The 20,000-nt window shown below is 33.2% G+C and overlaps 2 protein-coding genes and 2 non-coding genes across 4 annotated transcripts; 1 reads left to right on the top strand and 3 right to left on the bottom strand.

Moving 5' to 3' along the window:
- Positions 1-4,974: 4,974 nt before the first annotated feature.
- On the bottom strand, positions 4,975-5,062 carry TRNAS-GCU (transfer RNA serine (anticodon GCU)). The gene has a single exon. It is a non-coding gene; the product is annotated as a tRNA-Ser (tRNA).
- Positions 5,063-6,221: 1,159 nt separating this feature from the next.
- On the bottom strand, positions 6,222-11,776 carry LOC135666623 (ATP synthase subunit alpha, chloroplastic). Its single transcript, XM_065178223.1, has one exon. It carries the CDS (start codon positions 8,936-8,938, stop codon positions 7,415-7,417), a length of 1,524 nt encoding a protein of 507 aa, XP_065034295.1. The 5' UTR covers positions 8,939-11,776; the 3' UTR covers positions 6,222-7,414.
- Positions 7,191-7,262, top strand: TRNAR-UCU (transfer RNA arginine (anticodon UCU)). The gene has a single exon. It is a non-coding gene; the product is annotated as a tRNA-Arg (tRNA).
- On the bottom strand, positions 9,298-19,972 carry LOC135666624 (DNA-directed RNA polymerase subunit beta'-like). Its single transcript, XM_065178224.1, has one exon. It carries the CDS (start codon positions 19,964-19,966, stop codon positions 18,767-18,769), a length of 1,200 nt encoding a protein of 399 aa, XP_065034296.1. The 5' UTR covers positions 19,967-19,972; the 3' UTR covers positions 9,298-18,766.
- Positions 19,973-20,000: the final 28 nt, after the last annotated feature.

Raw genomic sequence — 20,000 nt, 5'->3', positions numbered from 1 at the left:
ACGAATTTGTTGCTTCATCAAAATGTGTAAAAGATCATAGTCGCACTTAAAAGCCGAGTACTCTACCGTTGAGTTAGCAACCCGAATAAAATAAAATAAATAGGATATGTAGATACGATAAAAATGAAAAATCCATTAAATTGCACTGCACGACCCCATCAAAACATTGAACTAATAATAAATAAAAAATATTTTATGTTTTATGATCGATTATACAAAATAAATAGAAAATGTACAGATCATATTTAAAAACACCAGATTCCTAAAAGAGATGCTAAAATTGTGACAGACCTACCAGTTTTTTATCAATTTTTTATTTTTGTTAAGTTAAATTCCAAAATACGTCTTATATGACAGTAAACCCAACAATGCAAAACCCATTATTTGAGTAAAAGTGAAGTTAAAACCCAATATGGGGGTCTGGATAAAGAGATTTATTTATCTATGATCAATTAATTTATCTATGATCAATTATATTTGTTCGATACACCATTGTCAATATGAATGCAATGTTGAGAAAACAAATAACAAATAAAGTAAATAAAATAAGGATTTGTATTGGGTTGGCACAACATAAATAAGAAATTTTGATGGAAAAAAATAAGGAAAAGATAAAGAAAAAATCTCGGGTTTACTCAATCAATAGAGGTACAATAAGCAAGATTAATCCCTTGTTTGTTGGTGGATTCCTATAACAAGAAAAAAGTAAATTTAAGTATGAATAGAGCAAGAAAAGGGAAAATTTTAGGTAAAAAATTGTAAGTAAAATTATACAAAGATAGATTTTATATTAATCATCTCCCCCCTTTTTTATTAATTTTGTTGTTTTTTCTTTTAATTAACTCGAGGTTTTTTCTTTAAAAAATTCTGCCTTACTTAAAATATCATAAACAGTTCCTGTAGGTTGAGCGCCCTTTTCAAGGAAATATAGAATAGCGGGAACGTTTAAATAAGTTTGATTCTTTATCGGATCATAAAAACCCACTTTTCGAAAATCTCTTCCTTCTCTTCGGGATCGAACATCAATTGCAACGATTCGATAGATGGCTCATTGGGATAGATGTACATAAACAATCCCCCCCCAGAAACGTATAGGAGGTTTTTCTCCTCATACGGCTCGAGCTCGAGAAAAAATTATTTTTATTTCGGTATATCTTTCTGTATATAATATCAAATAGTAAACACAAAATAATGACTCAAATCATAGTCTAATTCATTATTATTATTTTGTTCTTCCTAAAAAAAAAAAAAAAAATAAATTTCATTCGTACTCATAACTCAAGTTGGGTAATTCTGACAGAATTCGAAGGGAAATCCTTAGACATTTCTTGAGCCGTCTCTAACCTCTTTTGTTTGTCTCATCTCGAATCTATTTTTATTCCTAATTCTGATCCAATTTTTGAGACAATTGAAAATAGTGTTTCCTTGTTTCGGAATCCTTTATCTTTGCTTTGTAAAATCATTGGGTTTAGACATTACTTCGGTGATCCTTACTCCTTTCAAAAGGGCAGCAACATACCTTTTGTTTTTTTTATTTCTTTCTATAGAAATAGAATACCCATAGAAATAGAATACGAAGAATTGATTCCTCTGTGATACACTTTTTTTTGATCGAAATAGTTTTATCAATTCCGATTATTTTATATTTTAAGGATATACTTACAAAGCTGGTCTAACTTATTGATTGATTGGCACTAACCCTAGATTCTTCCCCTTGATAAATGAATCAATCCTTTCCGCTCGAGCTCCATCATGTACTATCAACCTAAGAAAAATTAGATTCCTAATGGAACAGAACAAACTATGTCGAGCCAAGAGCATCTTCATTTGTATAGAAAATGGTGGATGTAAAAATCCACAGCGGATCATGTCCTTCAAGTCGCACGTTGCTTTCTACACCACATCGTTTCAAACGAAGTTTTACCATAACATTCCTCTAATTTAGAATTCAATTTAATTTCAAACCGCAATGGAATTGATTTAATATGTAATCATGAATAGTCATTGGCTCGATGGGAACAACGGGAACTATATAATAGTCTATACTTTATACCTATGGATAGATAAGTATTCTATGGATAGATAAGTATTGTATTTATCCGGAGAAAGCTCAGCAAGGATCCAATTTCTTTAACTCGATATTCTATCATATGAATGAAACGTATTTCTAAGAAAGATGTTTGCTTAAGACTTATTTACTTTACATCTCCAACAGATTGTTCGGGACGATCAATCATGAAATGCAGAATCTATTTTTCTAGAACAAAAAAACTATAAACCTCAAATCCTTTAATTTAATATATTTCCAATCCCGGAAAAAAATAAATTATTAGTCAAATAAACTGTTCCAATGACCAAAAAACAAAAAGGTCGTAAGTTTCTAGATACTATTGATTTATCATATTTCTTCGAGTACCAACCAAGAGTTCATAAAAAAATGTTTTAAAAATCTCCGACTTCAACATCATGACTGGAACTATGTTTTCTAGTCATGACTAAACTGGATCTCTAATTCAATCACCAAGTCGACGCAATCACAATGAGTAGCTAAAAATTTTTAGCAGATATTTCATTCCCTAAGGAGACATAAATTTTACCATGTTCAATTGAATTATCAATTGGTTTTCTTTTAACCAAAGAAGTAAATTGATAATCTAGTTTATCTATTTTCATGAGTATGAAATAGAAAAGGTCTCATGTACGGCAACATTAAGATCCTTATTCTTTCTTTCATCTGAAAGAAAGAATCTGAATATTGTTACTGGGGGTAATCATGGATATTTTTAAAATCAAAGATCCCCTTCCACAAATTCTTTTCACTTAAGTGAAAGGCCATTGTTATTGAAATACAACAACATTGTTATTGAAATACAACAACATTGTTATTGAAATACAACAATATAATAACAATACACAATATATATCATACATATAGGCATAGCGTAGGCCTTGTTTATTTTAGTTTATATAGATTTTGTTTTACTTCAGGTTCAACAATTTTTCCATCAATTCCATAAAATCAAGTTAAAATATATGGAATATCAAAATTTCCCCCCAATCGCTACGTTACATTGATTTACAATTATTTTCATTTGAGGCATCTAAGATATAAGATAGAAAGAAATGGAATTCAGACAATTTTTATCCTATTTTTTCCCACGCCACAGCACAGCTTTAGAAGTTTTAAAACCAGTGATGAAATTAGTACGACAAACTCCCTACTCTTTAGTCTTCACATAGAATGTGAAATTGGGATACCCTATTTTTGACTTTAGGCTTTGTGTGGAAGGGAATAGAGATGCTTTTGTTTCACGCTTCAATTCGGAATGCATCATGTGAGAATTATAATTCATATTTAGAATTCATATTTCATGAATATGGGACATAATGAATATAACAATAGTACGAGCATATTATGAATGTGAATGATAGACCCCAAATTTCTCTTTTTTTTATTCAAAAAAACTTCCACCTGTATTTGACACTTTATTATGCTTGTGATAAATCAAATGGATTCTAAGAATCCATTCTAAGAATTCATTCTAAGAATTCAGAACAAAAGACATTCTAAGAATTCAGAACAAAAGAAAAGGTTGTTCTCTTTAAGATTTTTCCGTTTTATGTGGGATACAATGTGATCCCATCTTTTGTTTCTGATGGAAACGATCTGGGACGGAAGGATTCGAACCTCCGAATAACGGGACCAAAACCCGCTGCCTTACCGCTTGGCCACGCCCCATTTTTCCTGTTTGGCACTAGTCAAGACTATTATTAGAATTAGTTATTCGTCAATCCCCCCCCCCAAAAAAATACATAATACATAATAAAAACATATGGGGTATTTTGTTTGTTGCTAGGATTCAACACATGTAGATTAGATATAGAATCAAAAAAGTTAATTGATCATTACATAGAATTCAATTAAGATAATGTATGAAAGTAGAATTCCTTGTATTCTCATTTGAGAATGGAAGGAAGGATTTTTGATTTGGGAGAGTTCAAAAAAAAAGAAGGATTTTTTGACTTGCCTTTTTCATTTTTCCCTTATAAAAATAACTCAATCAAAATAAAATTATCTAATCTACAAGAACGAAATGTTTGTTATGTTTAATATCTTTAGCTTAATCTGTATCTGTCTTAATTCTGTCCTTTATTCGAATAGTTTTTTCTTTGCCAAATTGCCTGAAGCTTATGCCGTTTTCAATCCAATCGTAGATGTGATGCCTGTCATACCTGTTCTCTTTTTTCTCTTAGCCTTTGTTTGGCAAGCTGCTGTAAGTTTTCGATAAAATCCTTAATACTTTGCCAAATCCATTCATGATTTATTCGACAAAAAAAATTATAAAAATGGATAAGATCGGCTAAGTCTTACATTAGAATTATAAACCCTCGATTAAAAAATGGAAATTCTTGTATATTGAGTAACCGCGGAGATGAATTTTGATCAGTTTATTTACTCGTTCTGACCTTTCAGTGAGTAAGGAGTTTATTAGGTCTAGGTCCCCTACAATACCTAATTGTCGATATGACAAGAAAATTTTTGTGAGGAAGGAATAAAAATCTTATTACAAAGAAATTCGTAAAAGTGACTTTCTTTTTCTTTTCAAATCAAAAAACTCCATTTTGGGGGGTATGATGTCAAATCAAACAAAATAGTATATGTGGTAAAAAGAAAAAATAGGTAATCTATTCCCTTTTTCTAAAATGATCTTATCTTGGAGATTGTGTAATGCTTACTCTCAAACTCTTTGTTTACACAGTAGTGATATTCTTTGTTTCTCTCTTCATCTTCGGATTCTTATCTAATGATCCGGGACGTAATCCTGGACGTGAGGAATAAAAAAAAATTGAGTTTTCTTTGTTTTTCTAATTTTTTCTTATTATTTTATCTATTCCATATATTCACTTTACCTATAAAAAAATAAAGGAATCGAAATTCCTTCGAAATCGAAAGTATCAAGTAATCAGAGCGGGCGGAGAGAGAGGGATTCGAACCCTCGGTACGAATAACTCGTACAACGGATTAGCAATCCGCCGCTTTAGTCCACTCAGCCATCTCTCCCAATTTAAATAAAATTGAAATTTCAATAAAATTTCAAATGAAATTGAAATTAACTATTTCAATTTAAATTGAAATTAAATAAAAAAAGAAAAGAAAATAATAAAAAAGAAAAAATTTTTAATTTTTAAGATATTAATTATTAAGTTTAAGAAAGACATTAATATAATATTTTTTATTAAGAAAGATATTAAACATTATAATTTAAGAAAGATATTAAACATTATAATTATAACATTATCATTAGAAATATGAAACATTCTATTAAAATTTCTAATTATAGAATAGATTTCATTACAGATGAAATAAAAAAAAAATAAAAAGTGAATAATTAAAAATTAAAATTATTAATAAATTCTAATCTAAATTTAAAGGTTAAAGGAATTGAAATTTTATTTTCAATTAAAGTAAAGAAAAAACAAATTAAAGGTTTTTTTTATGTAATAAAAAATTTCTTAAATATTATAATATTAAATATTATAATATTATATTATAAGTAATTTTATAAGTAATTGTATATTATAAGTAATTATATAATTAAGTAATTAATAATATTATATTATAATAATATTATATTATAAGTAATTATATAATTAAGTAATTATATAATTATAATTATATAATTATATTTATATTAAGTTAAGTTAATTTTAATAATTTAAGTAATGTAATTATATAAGTAATTATATAATTATATTTATATTTAAGTTAATTTACATTTACGTAATTTAATTTAAGTTTCATTTAAGTAAGTTAAGAGTAAGTCAAGAACGAATTTGATCAAGAATTCCATTTAGATAAGATTCGAAACAGGTATCTCCAATAGAAAGAAAACCTTACTTCTTTAATTTTGTACGAAAGGTTTATTCTCCCGGCCTGGTCCTAGTTAAGTACTGGCCGGGCCAGTACCTCTTTTTTTGTCCAGCTTCAATGACCCCTTCAGACAGACTGAGAATGCCAGCAATCCAGCAAAGGAAAAGTATAAGTATAACTTTATACTGTTTTTTAAATTTATATATGTTATTTAGAAAAGCTTTGTGCTCTTCGCCTTTTAAGTCCCTGGCTGGCGGGACTAAATATGTGTCAACGTTATAATTTTAATGCTATCTTGATTGCGTCTCACTCCCTTGTTCGACAAATAGTCCATTCATATACAATAATGTATATGTAGCGGGTATAGTTTAGTGGTAAAAGTGTGATTCGTTCTATTAACAACTTAAAAAGTTAAGGGGTCTCTCGGTTTTTTGCATACTCCGATCAAAAACTTTATTTCTTAAAAGGGTTTAATCCTTTACCTCTCAATAGCATATTTGAGGAAGAACATACATTCTCACGATTTGTATCCAAAGTCCAATTAGAAATTCTATTTTCGAAATTGAATAAGAAAATTGGATTATGTATATGGAGTCGTGAAACATAATTTTTTTTGAATTGGATCAATTCTTCCAATCGAATGAGTATGAATAAAGGATCTATGGATGAAGATACAAAAGTTTATTTCCAATCGTAACTAGATCTTAAATTTTGGTGTTGTAAAAGGGAAATTGAAGCCAAACAAGCTAGAAAAGGGTGGTTTTGGTTTACTAGAACCATCAGCATATTGTTTCAGCTCGGTGGAAACCAAATTCTTTTCCTCGGGATCCTGCGAGTGGAAATAGGGAACGAAGTAACTAGACTAGACGGATTTGGTATAATCCCTCTCCTCTAGAGGGATCATCTAGTAAGCGAGTAGTTTGGGATACATTCAGACAGAAAGGCTGACATAGATGTTATGGATCTAATTTTCTCTAGGAATACATCAATCTTCCATAAAGGAGCCGAATGAAATCAAAATTTCACGTTCGGTTTTGAATTAGAGACGTTAAAAGTGATCAAGCAACGTCGACTATAACCCCTAGCCTTCCAAGCTAACGATGCGGGTTCGATTCCCGCTACCCGCTCCATATTTCTTATTATGTATTATACATCTTATTATGTTATGTATTATACATCTTATTATGTATTATACATACATGCACCATCAATTTAGATATGCATTCTTTTTTATTCCCTAAAATATTTTCCGTGTAATTTGATTTTTTATCCGAACAAAAGAAAGTAAGAATACAAAAAAATAAAATAGGAATGAAAAGCGTCCATTGTCTAATGGATAGGACAGAGGTCTTCTAAACCTTTGGTATAGGTTCAAATCCTATTGGACGCAATTTATTTCCATCTATTTTTAAAATGGCTATACTTTTTAAAAATGGCTATACTAAGAAACCCTTTTTGAATCATTCGAATCAGAACTATTTCTCAATGATTACTCTTGTACTAAGAATAGAATATACCAAGAATAGAATAAAAGTAAGAAATTTATGTTTGTTCCTGAAGTAAAAACAGTTCGATCTGTTCTTGAATAGCTTCCTTCAAAAGAAATTCTACTTCCTCGGTGAATGTCTTGGTAGAAGATATAATTTCTTGAAATTTAGGTTTATTGTTTTTTAAGTAGCTACGTAACTGACTGAGAAATTTCTTTACCTGTCCAATTTCTAGCGGATCAAGATATCCATTCGCTCCGGTATAAATAGTAGCTATCTGTTCTTCCACTGCGAGAGGGTCTGATTGGGATTGTTTAAGCAACTCGCGTAATCGTTGACCTCTTGCCAATTGATTCTGAGTAGCTTTATCGAGATCAGAAGCGAATTGTGCAAAGGCTTCTAACTCTGTGAATTGCGCTAGTTCCAATTTTGATTTGCCGGCTACTTGTTTCATGGCTTTAATTTGAGCTGCGGATCCTACTCTGGAAACGGAAATACCCACATTAATAGCAGGTCGGATTCCAGCATTGAATAGATCGGCAGATAAGAATATTTGTCCATCTGTAATGGAAATTACATTAGTAGGAATATAAGCTGAAACGTCTCCAGATTGAGTCTCAACTATCGGTAAAGCGGTCATACTTCCTTCACCTAAACTAGAATTTGATTTAGCGGCTCTTTCCAAAAGTCGTGAATGCAAATAAAAAACATCTCCTGGATAAGCTTCACGACCGGGAGGTCTTCTTAATAGAAGAGACATTTGGCGATAAGCTTGTGCCTGTTTGGAGAGATCATCATAAATTATTAAAGTATGTTGTCCACGATACATAAAAAACTCAGCCAGAGCCGCTCCCGTATAAGGAGCGAGGTATTGTAATGTAGCAGGTGAATCCGCCGTTTCGGCTACCACAATAGTATATTCCATCGCCCCCTTTTCCCGGAAAGTAGTCACTACCTGAGCCACAGAAGATGCTTTTTGACCAATAGCTACATAAACACATATTACATTTTGACCTTTTTGATTGAGAATCGTATCTGTGGCTACGGCTGTTTTGCCGGTCTGTCTGTCCCCAATAATTAATTCTCGCTGACCGCGTCCTATAGGGATCATCGAATCAATGGCAATAAGCCCCGTTTGAAGAGGCTCATATACAGAACGTCTAGAAATAATACCTGGGGCAGGAGATTCAATTAACCGAGATTCAGAAGCTGAAATTTCACCTCTCCCATCAATAGGTTTAGCCAGAGCATTTATAACACGACCCAAATAACCCTCACTCACAGGTATCTGAGCAATTCGTCCTGTTGCTTTTACGGAACTTCCCTCTTGTATCATCAAACCATCACCCATTAATACAACGCCAACATTATTTGATTCCAAATTCAGAGCAATGCCTATTGTACCCTCTTGAAACTCTACTAATTCACCTGCCATTACTTCATCAAGACCATGAACACGAGCAATTCCGTCGCCTACTTGAAGTACGGTACCGGTATTCACAATCTTTATTTCTCTACTATATTGTTCAATACGCTCACGAATAATATTACTAATTTCGTCGGCTCGAAGGGTTACCATTAGTGTTTCTTTATTCTTTTTAGGAAGGAAAAGATAAAAATAATGCCTAAACTATAACTAAAAAAAGAAGGGCTAATCAGTTATTTCTTGCATGGCCCCGAGAATGCCAATATTAGCACGGATCGTACGGAAATGTAACTCGCTATTCAAGCAACTATTCAGAGTTCCTAGAGCTCCTTGTAAGGCTTGTTGGAAAACTCGTTGTCGGACCTGATTAATCGCTCTTTGTTGTTCAAACTGAAGGGTTTCATTTTTGTAATTTTCTAATTGTTCCAAACTATTACTAGTGGCATTAATCAAATTTTGTTTTTCTCGTTCTATTTCAGAGTATCCATTCATTCGATACTCATCTGCTTCCATTTCCACTTTACGTAAGCGAGCCCGGGCTCTTTCGAGCTGCTCAATGGCCCCTTTACGTAATTCTTCCGAATTTCGAATAGTATTCAAAATCCTCTGTTTTCGATTATCTAATAAATCATTTAATGAAAGTAGATTATCTTATCATTAATTTCAAAACTTCCATGATCTCTTCCCGAACCAAACATGAATCTTTCGATTCATTTGGCTCTCACGCTCAATTATTTATTTTATTTATGGTGTGGGTATTCCCATATCTTTTTTAATGTTTTATTTATGGTGTGGGTATTCCCATATCTTTTTTAATGTAATGAGCCTACCCTCTCTTTTCTGTTTGTATTCAAAGATGTCAAAACTGATACAAGACCAGAATATCAGGAGGACTCTTCCGACTAGACCAGACAAAAATCTAGAATTGTCAGCAAAGTTGTTTCTTTATTTGTATTTTATTTATATTTGTTTTGTATTTTATTTATCATTTTCATTTTTAGAATTCTATTTCATTTTTCATTTTAAAAAAATGAAAATAATAATTATTATATTTTTTATTTGTTTCTTCAAGTCCAAAAATTCCTCTTTTTTTATACATAGGTCGTCATTTCGGCATTAGATAAAAAAAGCAAAGTGCTCATTTTTCTAGTAAATGGTTCAAATTCTTTTATCGATATGAGTGTTCTATATCAAATCAAATAAATTACCAACTATTTTTTTTTTAACCATTTCGTTACTAACGTAGTGGTAGAAGTGGTAGAAAGAGTACCATGTTTTACCTGGACTTTAAACAATTTAGCTTTAACCATGTTAATGGTCTCACATTATTGGTTGATAGAGAATCAAAGTGGATTTACCAATAAGTCACGAAATGCTATGGTTCTTACATATGATTTCTTAATTTATTCAGAAGTAATTCGTCGAGATCGTGCACCTTTTTCCTATTTCTCCTATAAATACCATAAATAAAGTGCAGCTGGATGGATCCAACCTATTCTTGAAATACACAACTCGCACACACTCCCTTTCCAAAATAAATCAATACACCAAGCACTACACTTAGATTTATTGGATTTGTTGCTAAAATATCGGTATTAAACCCGAAACTCCCGGCGGATGGCCAGTGACCCAAGGAAACGAAAGAATCGATTACATTTTTCATATGCTCCCCTCTCTTATGGATAGGACTAACAAAGAACAGAGTTCTTTTTGTATCACTTCACTCGCCTTTTTTTGATCGATTTCTTTTTATTAATTTCATTTCCACTTTATTTAATGGCAATAGATTAAATCATTTGTTTGAAATTTATTATTTTTTAAGTTTTCAAGAAGTTTCCAATAAGATACTTTACTTAGGTCTTAGATCTCATATCAATTGATAACTATTTCGTTTGTTGAAACGCTTCGAACAATGAAAGTAAAAAAGTTTTCTATTGTACTAAGCTAAGGACAGAAAGGAAGAAAGCAAGCGAATCTGGTAATTCCTCATCCTCAAATCAGCCCTTCCTGGCGTATTGTCTCAACAAATAAGTAATTTATAAGTAAAGTGTAAATATAATTCGAAGAAGCAAAGGGCAATTCCAAGTTAAAGTTAATAAAATAAGAAAAAAGTATGTAAGGTACTTTTTTCTATTTATTTCTAGGATTAAACAAAAGGATTCGCAAATAAAAGCGCTAACGCCACGACCAGTCCGTAAATTGTTAAAGCTTCCATAAAAGCTAGACTAAGCAATAAAGTACCTCGTATTTTACCCTCTGCTTCTGGTTGTCTCGCAATACCTTCTACAGCTTGGCCTGCAGCAGTACCTTGACCAACTCCAGGTCCAATAGAAGCAAGCCCCACGGCCAATCCAGCAGCAATAACGGAAGCGGCAGAAATCAGTGGATTCATGGTAAGTTCCTCGCACAAAAAAAAAGAAATGGTTAATGATACAATCAACCAATGAATTATTACTCATTTTATCATTAAGATCCAGCGGTCCGAAGTAACTAAAAACTCCGAATTGAAATGATAATATTACTAAATTACTGAACTGAATCGTCACAACTATCTCGTTTTTACCCATAATGGAGTTTTTGTAAATCCATATGCATACAGTTCTAACTATTGTATTTCTTTGTTTCGAACCACTCTTTCATTTAATTCTTCGTTCTTTACTACACCATTCTTGAGTTCATCTCTTTGTTCATTCAATCCACAATCACAGACAAAATAGAAGGACTGATATTGAAATCCGTCTAAATGGAGTGTGACTAAATGCAGTGTGAGCTGCAATCAATATCAATCAAATTAATACCAATACAAATCAATATCAATATATCAATATGTAGTAATATAAAAGTATGTAGTAGTACCAATATCAATATATAGTAATAATTAATACTAATAATTATCGATAATATAATTATAAATGATTATATTAACTAATACTTAATTGATACTTAGATATTTTACATATGAATATTAATACTTATATTAATATTAACTATTAAACTAATTATTAATGTTAACTAATACTTATTTTATTACTTATATTTATTTACTTATATTTATTTATTTATTTATTATTATTTATTATTATATTTATTATATTATTATTATATTAATATTATTATTATATTATATTATCATTATAGGATTATATTATGTATAGGATTATATTTTATATTATGTATAGGATTATATTATGATTACAGAGTAGAAGTTATGATTATAAAAATAGTAATAGTATGTAATTAAGTAATAGCATGTAATTAAGTAATAGCATGTAATTATGTAATATAGTGATGTTATATAGGATGATAGGGATAGCCTTATATAACTAATGAATATCTAATGTCATTCTAATATGACATATATATTTGTTTCTTCCATAACGTAAACCACCCGCATTTTTTTTAGATTAAATCGGATTCTAGAATCATTCCTAGAAACATAGACGGGGTCCGAGCTTATAGACATTACATACATCTAGTATAACCTCCCCAACCCTTCTTTTTTTTTTTACAATTCTGTAATACCGTCCATCTTTTCTCCTAAAACTCTAAGTCATATAGTAATACGTTATTATGTTCCCCAACCAATTGGATTATCTTGAACCACGCATGAATTGGGATAAACTTACTTAATAATAATAATAAAAAATAATAATAAAAAGACTATTTTGAAAGCTAGTCAATGATGACCCTCCATGGATTCACCTATATAAGCCGCAGCTAACGTTGCAAAAATAAGAGCTTGAATACCACTTGTAAATAATCCAAGAAACATGACAGGTATAGGAACTACTGAAGGGACTAAAGAAACAAGAACGACAACTACTAATTCATCAGCCAATATATTCCCGAAAAGTCGAAAACTAAGAGATAAGGGTTTTGTGAAATCTTCTAGGATGTTAATTGGTAAAAGTATTGGAGTTGGTTGAATGTATTTCCCAAAATAACCCAATCCTTTTTTGCTAAGACCCGCATAAAAATATGCGACTGACGTGAGTAAAGCTAAAGCAACAGTAGTATTTATATCATTCGTGGGCGCAGCTAACTCCCCATGAGGTAACTGTATAATTTTCCAAGGTAAAAGAGCACCTGACCAGTTAGAAACAAAAATAAATAGGAACATAGTTCCAATAAAGGGAACCCAAGGACCATATTCTTCTCCAATCTGGGTTTTGCTCAAGTCTCGAATAAATTCAAGGACATATTCGAAGAAATTCTGACCGCCGGTCGGAATGGTTTGTGGATTCCGAACAGCTAGGATCACCGAACCTAATAAGATAGCAATTACTACCCAAGAAGTGATAAGTACTTGGGCATGGACTTGTAAACCTCCTATTTGCCAATAGAAATGTTGGCCTACTTCTACACCCGATATATCGTATAACCCCTTGAGTGTTTTAATGGAACATGGTATAACATTCATATGGTCCTCTAACAAAAATTGAACTTCAAAAAATAAATTATTTTGATTCAACCATCTCTTTCTCAACTCACCAACTTGAATCACTAATTGTATTCATCAATCGTATATTTAGGATATCAAGAAATTACATAGGATACCAAGAAATCACATAACATCATAACATATTATCAATATGCCCACATTTCCATTTTGTTTTTTCTTTTTTTTAATTCAAGAATAGTAACCGATCCAATAAATCTATAAAATCCCCAAATAATTAACTAATTATTCTTAATCATAATCAACGATTTCTTATATAGCTACAACGGCCCTCACAAATTGCGGATACTAATTTGTTAAGAACCAATCGGATTGAAGCTATAGCGTCATCATTGGCTGGGATCGAAATATCTGCGAGATCGGGGTCACAATTTGTATCGATTAAACAAATCGTCGGAATCCCTAAAATTACACATTCTCGAAGAGCCATATATTCTTCTTGCTGATCAACGATGATCACAATATCAGGCAATCCCGTCATATATTTGATACCGCCGAGATATGTTTGCAAGGCAGATAATTTTCTCTTCAACATTGCGGCATCTCTTTTGGGAAGACGGTTGAGTTTCCCCATCTTTTGTTCTGCTCTTAAATCCCTGAACTTTTGAAGTCTCGTTTCCGTAGTAGACCAATTCGTTAACATACCACCGAGCCATTTTTTATTAACATAATGACACCGGGCCCTTATTGCAGCTGATGCTACTGAATCCGCTGCTTTATTTTTGGTACCAACAATTAAGAAGTTTTTTCCCCTACTTGCTGCATCAAAAACTAAATCACAGGCTTCTGATAAAAAACGAGCCGTTCTAGTGAGATTTGTAATATGAATACCTTTACGCTTTGCAGAGATGTAAGGGGCCATTCTAGGATTCCATTTCTTAGTACCATGACCAAAATGAACTCCGGCCTCCATCATCTCTTCCAAATTGATGTTCCAATATCTTCTTGTCATTTTTCCCCACACTTCCTTTTTGTTTTTTCTTTTTTATTTTTTTAACAAAGAGACGAGGTACTTTGAAATAAATAATTGTTCCGATGGAACCTTCTACCGGGAATTAACCGTTGATACACGGTACAAACCATTAATGTCTTTTAATTACTTATTTTTTTTTTACCAAATCAATACTCGGACCAGATAGTTAAGTTAAAAGACAGATAGTTAAAAGTGAAAAGATAGTTAAAGTAAAAGAATCTGCTCTTAGGAATCATGAAATCGCGTAAACGATTGTTCTGATGTCTCATGGAAATGGGACGTAAGAACAAAATAATTCTCTATGGTGTAACAAAATATCTCTCATTTCCAAATCGAATAGATTCTTTCTTTTGATTTCCAAATAAATGTTCTTGTCTTGCCTTGAACGGTGCACTAATTTTTTGAATCCGGTACCAACGGGTATAATCCCACCCAGAACAACGTTCTCTTTCAGGCCTTTCAACCAATCAATACGACCTCGTAGAGCAGCTTTTGCTAAAACTCGAGCGGTTTCTTGAAAACTTGCTTCGGATATGAAACTTTGAGTATTCAAAGATGCCCTCGTTATTCCCAATAGGATTGCCCGATAAGAGATCGCTTCGTCCAAAGCGCGCCCCGCTCGTTCCGCTCGCAACAATCCGATTAATTCCCCAGGTGAAAAAACATTAGACATTCCATCTTCTGAAACCAACACTTTTGATGTTACTTGACGTACAATAATCTCTATATGTCTATTATGGATCTGTACCCCCTGGGATCGATAAACCTTTTGGATTTTATTAACCAAAGAGATACGACTTTGAACTATGGTTAGCTCCGCTTGAATCAAGAATCCCCAGGGGATTCCAAGAATTTTTGGTATACCTTCGTTCCAACCTTCAACTCTCCTTTCGAGGTTCATCGATATTGAATCAATAGAACGTACTTCTAAGATTTGTTCCACTTTTGGAAGACCTTGCGTTATGTCACCAGATCTCGATTTTTCATATATAAATGTAACTAATGTATCTCCTTCGTAAAAGATTTCTCCATAATGGCCATGAACAGTAGCTCCTGGAGTGGCCAAATAGGGCTTAGCCGATCTTATAACTAAGGAGTCAACATGAACAATTATGATCTGACCAGATTTTTCTACGTGTGGTTCGTATTTGAATAGACATACATTTTCACAAAAAAATTGTCCAAGACGAATTTTTTTAGATGTCTCTTCCCAATAATCGTGATGGAGAAAGTGCCAATTCAAATGGAATGGATTCAAAATGATGTTACTGCATGGATCGGGGTTATAAATCCTCCTATTTTCATCTATTAAACAGTATTTAAGTACTTGAAGTACTTGGAAAGTCTGTTGAAAATTGTCAAGTAGCAAATATTTCTTTAACAAGATCTGATTATAAGTTATTAAATGGTAAGATGAATAGAAATTTGCTATTTTAGGTACAATAGTGCCTAAGGGACCCAGCAAATCCTTAATTGGGATTATGGGATCCGATTCTTTTGTCATATTGTTATATTTTGAACCATTGAATGGGCCAATTCGAAAACAATTGGATGATGACAAAATTATCAAAGATTGGCATTCCTTATTTCGATTTAACAATGTACCAATAGTACCTTGATGTTGGGTAAGTGATTGAATCCTGGCCTTGTAAAAAAAAGGATTGATATTTGTGCGATCTAATCCATTATCGGAAATCAATCCGGAACTTGCCCTATCATATCTTTTTCCGGTATACGAAATAGTGGACTTGACTAACTCAATTCTTATGAAATCTCGAATCAGATCATTTGTTCTTACCTCAACAAAGGAAGCGTGAACCTCTTCCGGAGAACCTTTTTGCTCTTGATCCCAATTCAATACTAAGCAAGTCCGAACTAATTGAATACTTGTGTGAGAAATTCCTCGAATTGACTTGCCATTTCCATGAAGGATATAATTGACAACTCTAAGTTGGACATTATCCTTTTCCCGCAGGAGATCTTGAGGAAAAAGTGTTGCTAAATTTATGCCATCAGCTATTTCATATGTGACTACGGGTCGAACCAAAACAAAATACTTTTTCTTGGTAGGTGTGATCCGTTGGACATAGATCCAATTTTTCCATTTTTTTGATTCCTTAGAAATTTTTTTTTCTGTTTCCGGTGGTATCAAAATGCCGCTGTGCCTGGATATCTTATCTGCCTCTCCAGGAAAATAAATATCTCCGGAAAATATTTTTAGTTCAATATTTTTTTTTTTTCTCTCCACTCGGACTAATCCGCCTACTCGACTTCTTGTATTTAAAGCGAGTTGTGTATCTACTCCAATGATACTATTGTTCCGGACCATTATCAACGAAGATCCGGGTAAGATATGCACTTCTTCGAGAATGAAAAAAAACCGATCTACTTTCGTTTGGTATTTCGGACTAAATTCTTTTGGTCCTCGATACTCAATCAAATCCTCTTTTTTTATGATTGAATTGACCTCTACGGTTCCATATTTAGTAATTCCTGAATTGCTTCTTCTGTATCGTGGATCATCAAAATAAGCAAGAATACTATTTCTACGTAAAATACCCTGTTTTGGTATTTCGATCGAAATACCAAAACAGGGTATTAGTTCTTTCTCTCGTTCTTGATTGTATTGTAATGGGATGATGAATCTATTTCTTCGCTTTTTCGCCAAGAAATAAGAATTCCCTTGGATAATAGAAGGATATATGAAATTCAAATGACCATTAGACATCGTTTGATCAGGTCTTATTGAATAGTCAATAATTTTCTTATCTTTTTTACCAGAAGTATCCAACAATTTATGTCTTATTCGACCATTAGTCATTGATAGGTCAGAGATATATCTTTCTTCGACAGAAAAAGAATAAACATTCATTTGATCTTGATCCTTGTGGAGCGAAAAAGACACTATACTGGATCTGCACGGACCTCCCGCTAATATCCATAAATGACTCGTTTTTGATAATAGATGAACATTACCATATGTATATTCAGGTGCATGGTGGACATCGGTACTCCAGTGCATTTCTCCCTCTGATTCAGAATAAATATGTTTTCGTACCTTCTCTTTAAAATGAAAAGTGGACGTTCCAGCACGAATCTCAGCAATCACTTGTTCTGATTCTACATATTGATTATTTTGAACTAAAATAAAACTTTTTGGTGGAATATTTACATTATGTAGAATATCCCGACTCTCAATAGTTACATACAAGTCTATAGAACATAGAAAAGCAGGATGCCCATGACGGGTACGTGTGGGATGAACCAAATCCTCATTGAATTTTATTTTTCCATTAGAAGGAGCTCGTACATGCTCGGCAGTACCGCCTGTGAATACTCCACCGGTATGAAAAGTTCTTAATGTTAGTTGAGTTCCTGGTTCCCCAATTGATTGACCCGCAATAATACCTACAGCTTCTCCCAATTCGACCAGGTCGCCATGAGTAGGACTCCGACCATAACATAATTGGCAGATCCAAGATGTACTCCTGCAAGTAAAGGGGGTTCGAATATATATTGGTTGTGCTCGAAAGGTTATGAATCGATTGACAAGTCCAATCCCAATATCTTGATTTCGAGTGGCAAGGCATCGTAGACCGATATATATATCGTCCGCTAATACACGACCAATTAGTGTTTGGACAAAAATTTTTTCCGTCATCCCATTTCGAGGACTCACGGAAATACCTCGGATAGTGCCACAATCTGTTCTACGTACAATAATATGTTGAACTACTTCAACAAGTCTACGTGTGAGGTATCCAGCATCTGATGTTCGTACAGCAGTATCTACAACTCCTTTGCGGGCTCCATAACAGGAAATTATATATTCTGTCAAAGAAAGTCCTTCACGTAAATTGCTTTGAATGGGTAAATCAATCATTTGTCCTTGGGGATCCGACATTAATCCTCTCATACCTACTAATTGGTGTATCTGAGATGCATTTCCCCTAGCTCCCGAAAAGGACATTAGATATACTGGATTAGAAGGATCAGTCATCCGAAAATTAGGATTCATTTCTTGTCTCAAATATTCACTTGTAGCATACCATATCTCAATGGATTGACGTAATTTTTCTACCGCGTGTACATTCCCATAATGATGGTGTTTATCCAAAATAAAACTTTGTTGTTCAGCGTCTTGGACTAACCATCCCTTAGAAGGGATTGTTAAAAGATCATCAATTCCTAATGAAATAGATGTAGCAGTGGCTTGTTGGAAACCCAAAGTCTTTACTTGATCCAAGATATGTGATGTATATGCCATTCCGAAATGATCTATTAACCTGCTAATAAGTCGTTTCATAACAGTTCCATTTATCACTTTATTGTGAAAGACCAGATCGGCCCGTTCTGCCATAAGTACAGTACCTCTTATATTTATTCTGCTAAGTAGGATTCGACAATGGACCTGAGTTAGTGATTCGAAAACTTCCTTTCCTCAATCTCAATCTTGATTCACGCAGAAATTCAGAAATTATGATACCAGTGAAATTGGGGAGACCCGAATTCCCATGGGCACGAACATCGCCTAATCTGATTTCTTAGTTTAGATAGCGTATGAGTAGGCTCGACAAAACCCCTGTATGGCTTCTTCTATTTCCCGATAAAAAGAAATATGACCAAGAGTAGTTCGAATGTATATACAACGGATTTCCTTTGTTACACTTCCTTCTATTAGATAGTGCCCATAAATCTCATGATAAGTACCCAAAGATTCATATTGAACTTCGATGGGAACTTCTCTTGAGCCAATGACACGTTGATCTAGTCTCCATCGGAGCCACAAAGGACTATCTAAACTAATTCGTTTCTGTTGATAAGCTCCAAGTGCATCATAGGAACTAGAAAAATAGGGTTCTTTCTTTTCCGTATACCTATAGTCATTTTTTTTATTGTCAACCTTTTTATTTTGGTAGTTTCCGCAACTATATCTATATGGATTATACCTATTTGCACAAATACCTCGACGATTCCCGATCGTTAATAAATAGAGTCCGATAAGCATATCTTGAGTTGGTACGGAAATAGGATCCCCAATAGCTGGAGACAAGAGATTCATATGAGAAAACATAAGTAAACGAGCCTCCGCTTGAGCTTCCAAAGATAAAGGTACATGAACAGCCATTTGATCCCCATCAAAGTCTGCATTGAAACCCTTACAAACTAATGGATGTAAACAAATAGCGCGTCCCTCCACTAAAAAGGGTTGGAACGCCTGTATGCCTAATCTGTGCAGGGTGGGTGCTCTATTCAATAATACAGGATGCCCCCGCATAACTTCTTGAAGTATTTCCCATACAATGGGTTCTTTTTCCCGAATTTTACTTTTAGCAATTCCTATGTTAGAAGCAACATGTTGTCTGATTAGACCACGAATTACAAATGTTTGGAAAAGCTCTATTGCTATTTCTCGAGGTAATCCACACTGATGTAATGAAAGCGAAGGACCCACGACAATGACGGAACGTCCCGAATAATCGACACGTTTACCAAGCAGAGTCTCACGAAATCTTCCCTCTTTGCCTTCAATTACATCTGAAAATGACTTGTAAACTTTATTATGACCATCCCTCATTGGTTGTCCACGGATCCCATTATCAAGAAGTGTATCCACGGCCTCTTGTACCAATTTCTCCTGACACATTACTAATTCCCCTGGCGTAGATCTACTTGTTGCTAATAGATCGGTAAGAGTATTATTCCGATAGATAACTCGTCTATAGAGTTCATTAATATCCGAACTCATTAGTTTACCCCCATCTATCTGAATGATTGGTCTC

The sequence above is a fragment of the Musa acuminata genome, unplaced genomic scaffold (genome assembly GCF_036884655.1).
Source record: "Musa acuminata AAA Group cultivar baxijiao unplaced genomic scaffold, Cavendish_Baxijiao_AAA HiC_scaffold_1113, whole genome shotgun sequence".
In the NCBI taxonomy this organism is placed as follows: Eukaryota; Viridiplantae; Streptophyta; class Magnoliopsida; order Zingiberales; family Musaceae; genus Musa; species Musa acuminata.
This window is presented reverse-complemented; position numbering and strand designations above follow the sequence as displayed.

What these genes read in the sequence shown, in the direction of transcription:
- LOC135666623 (XM_065178223.1), bottom strand. Translation starts at nt 8,938, where the DNA reads ATGGTAACCCTTCGAGCCGACGAAATTAGTAATATTATTCGTGAGCGT.
- LOC135666624 (XM_065178224.1), bottom strand. Translation starts at nt 19,966, where the DNA reads ATGAGTTCGGATATTAATGAACTCTATAGACGAGTTATCTATCGGAAT.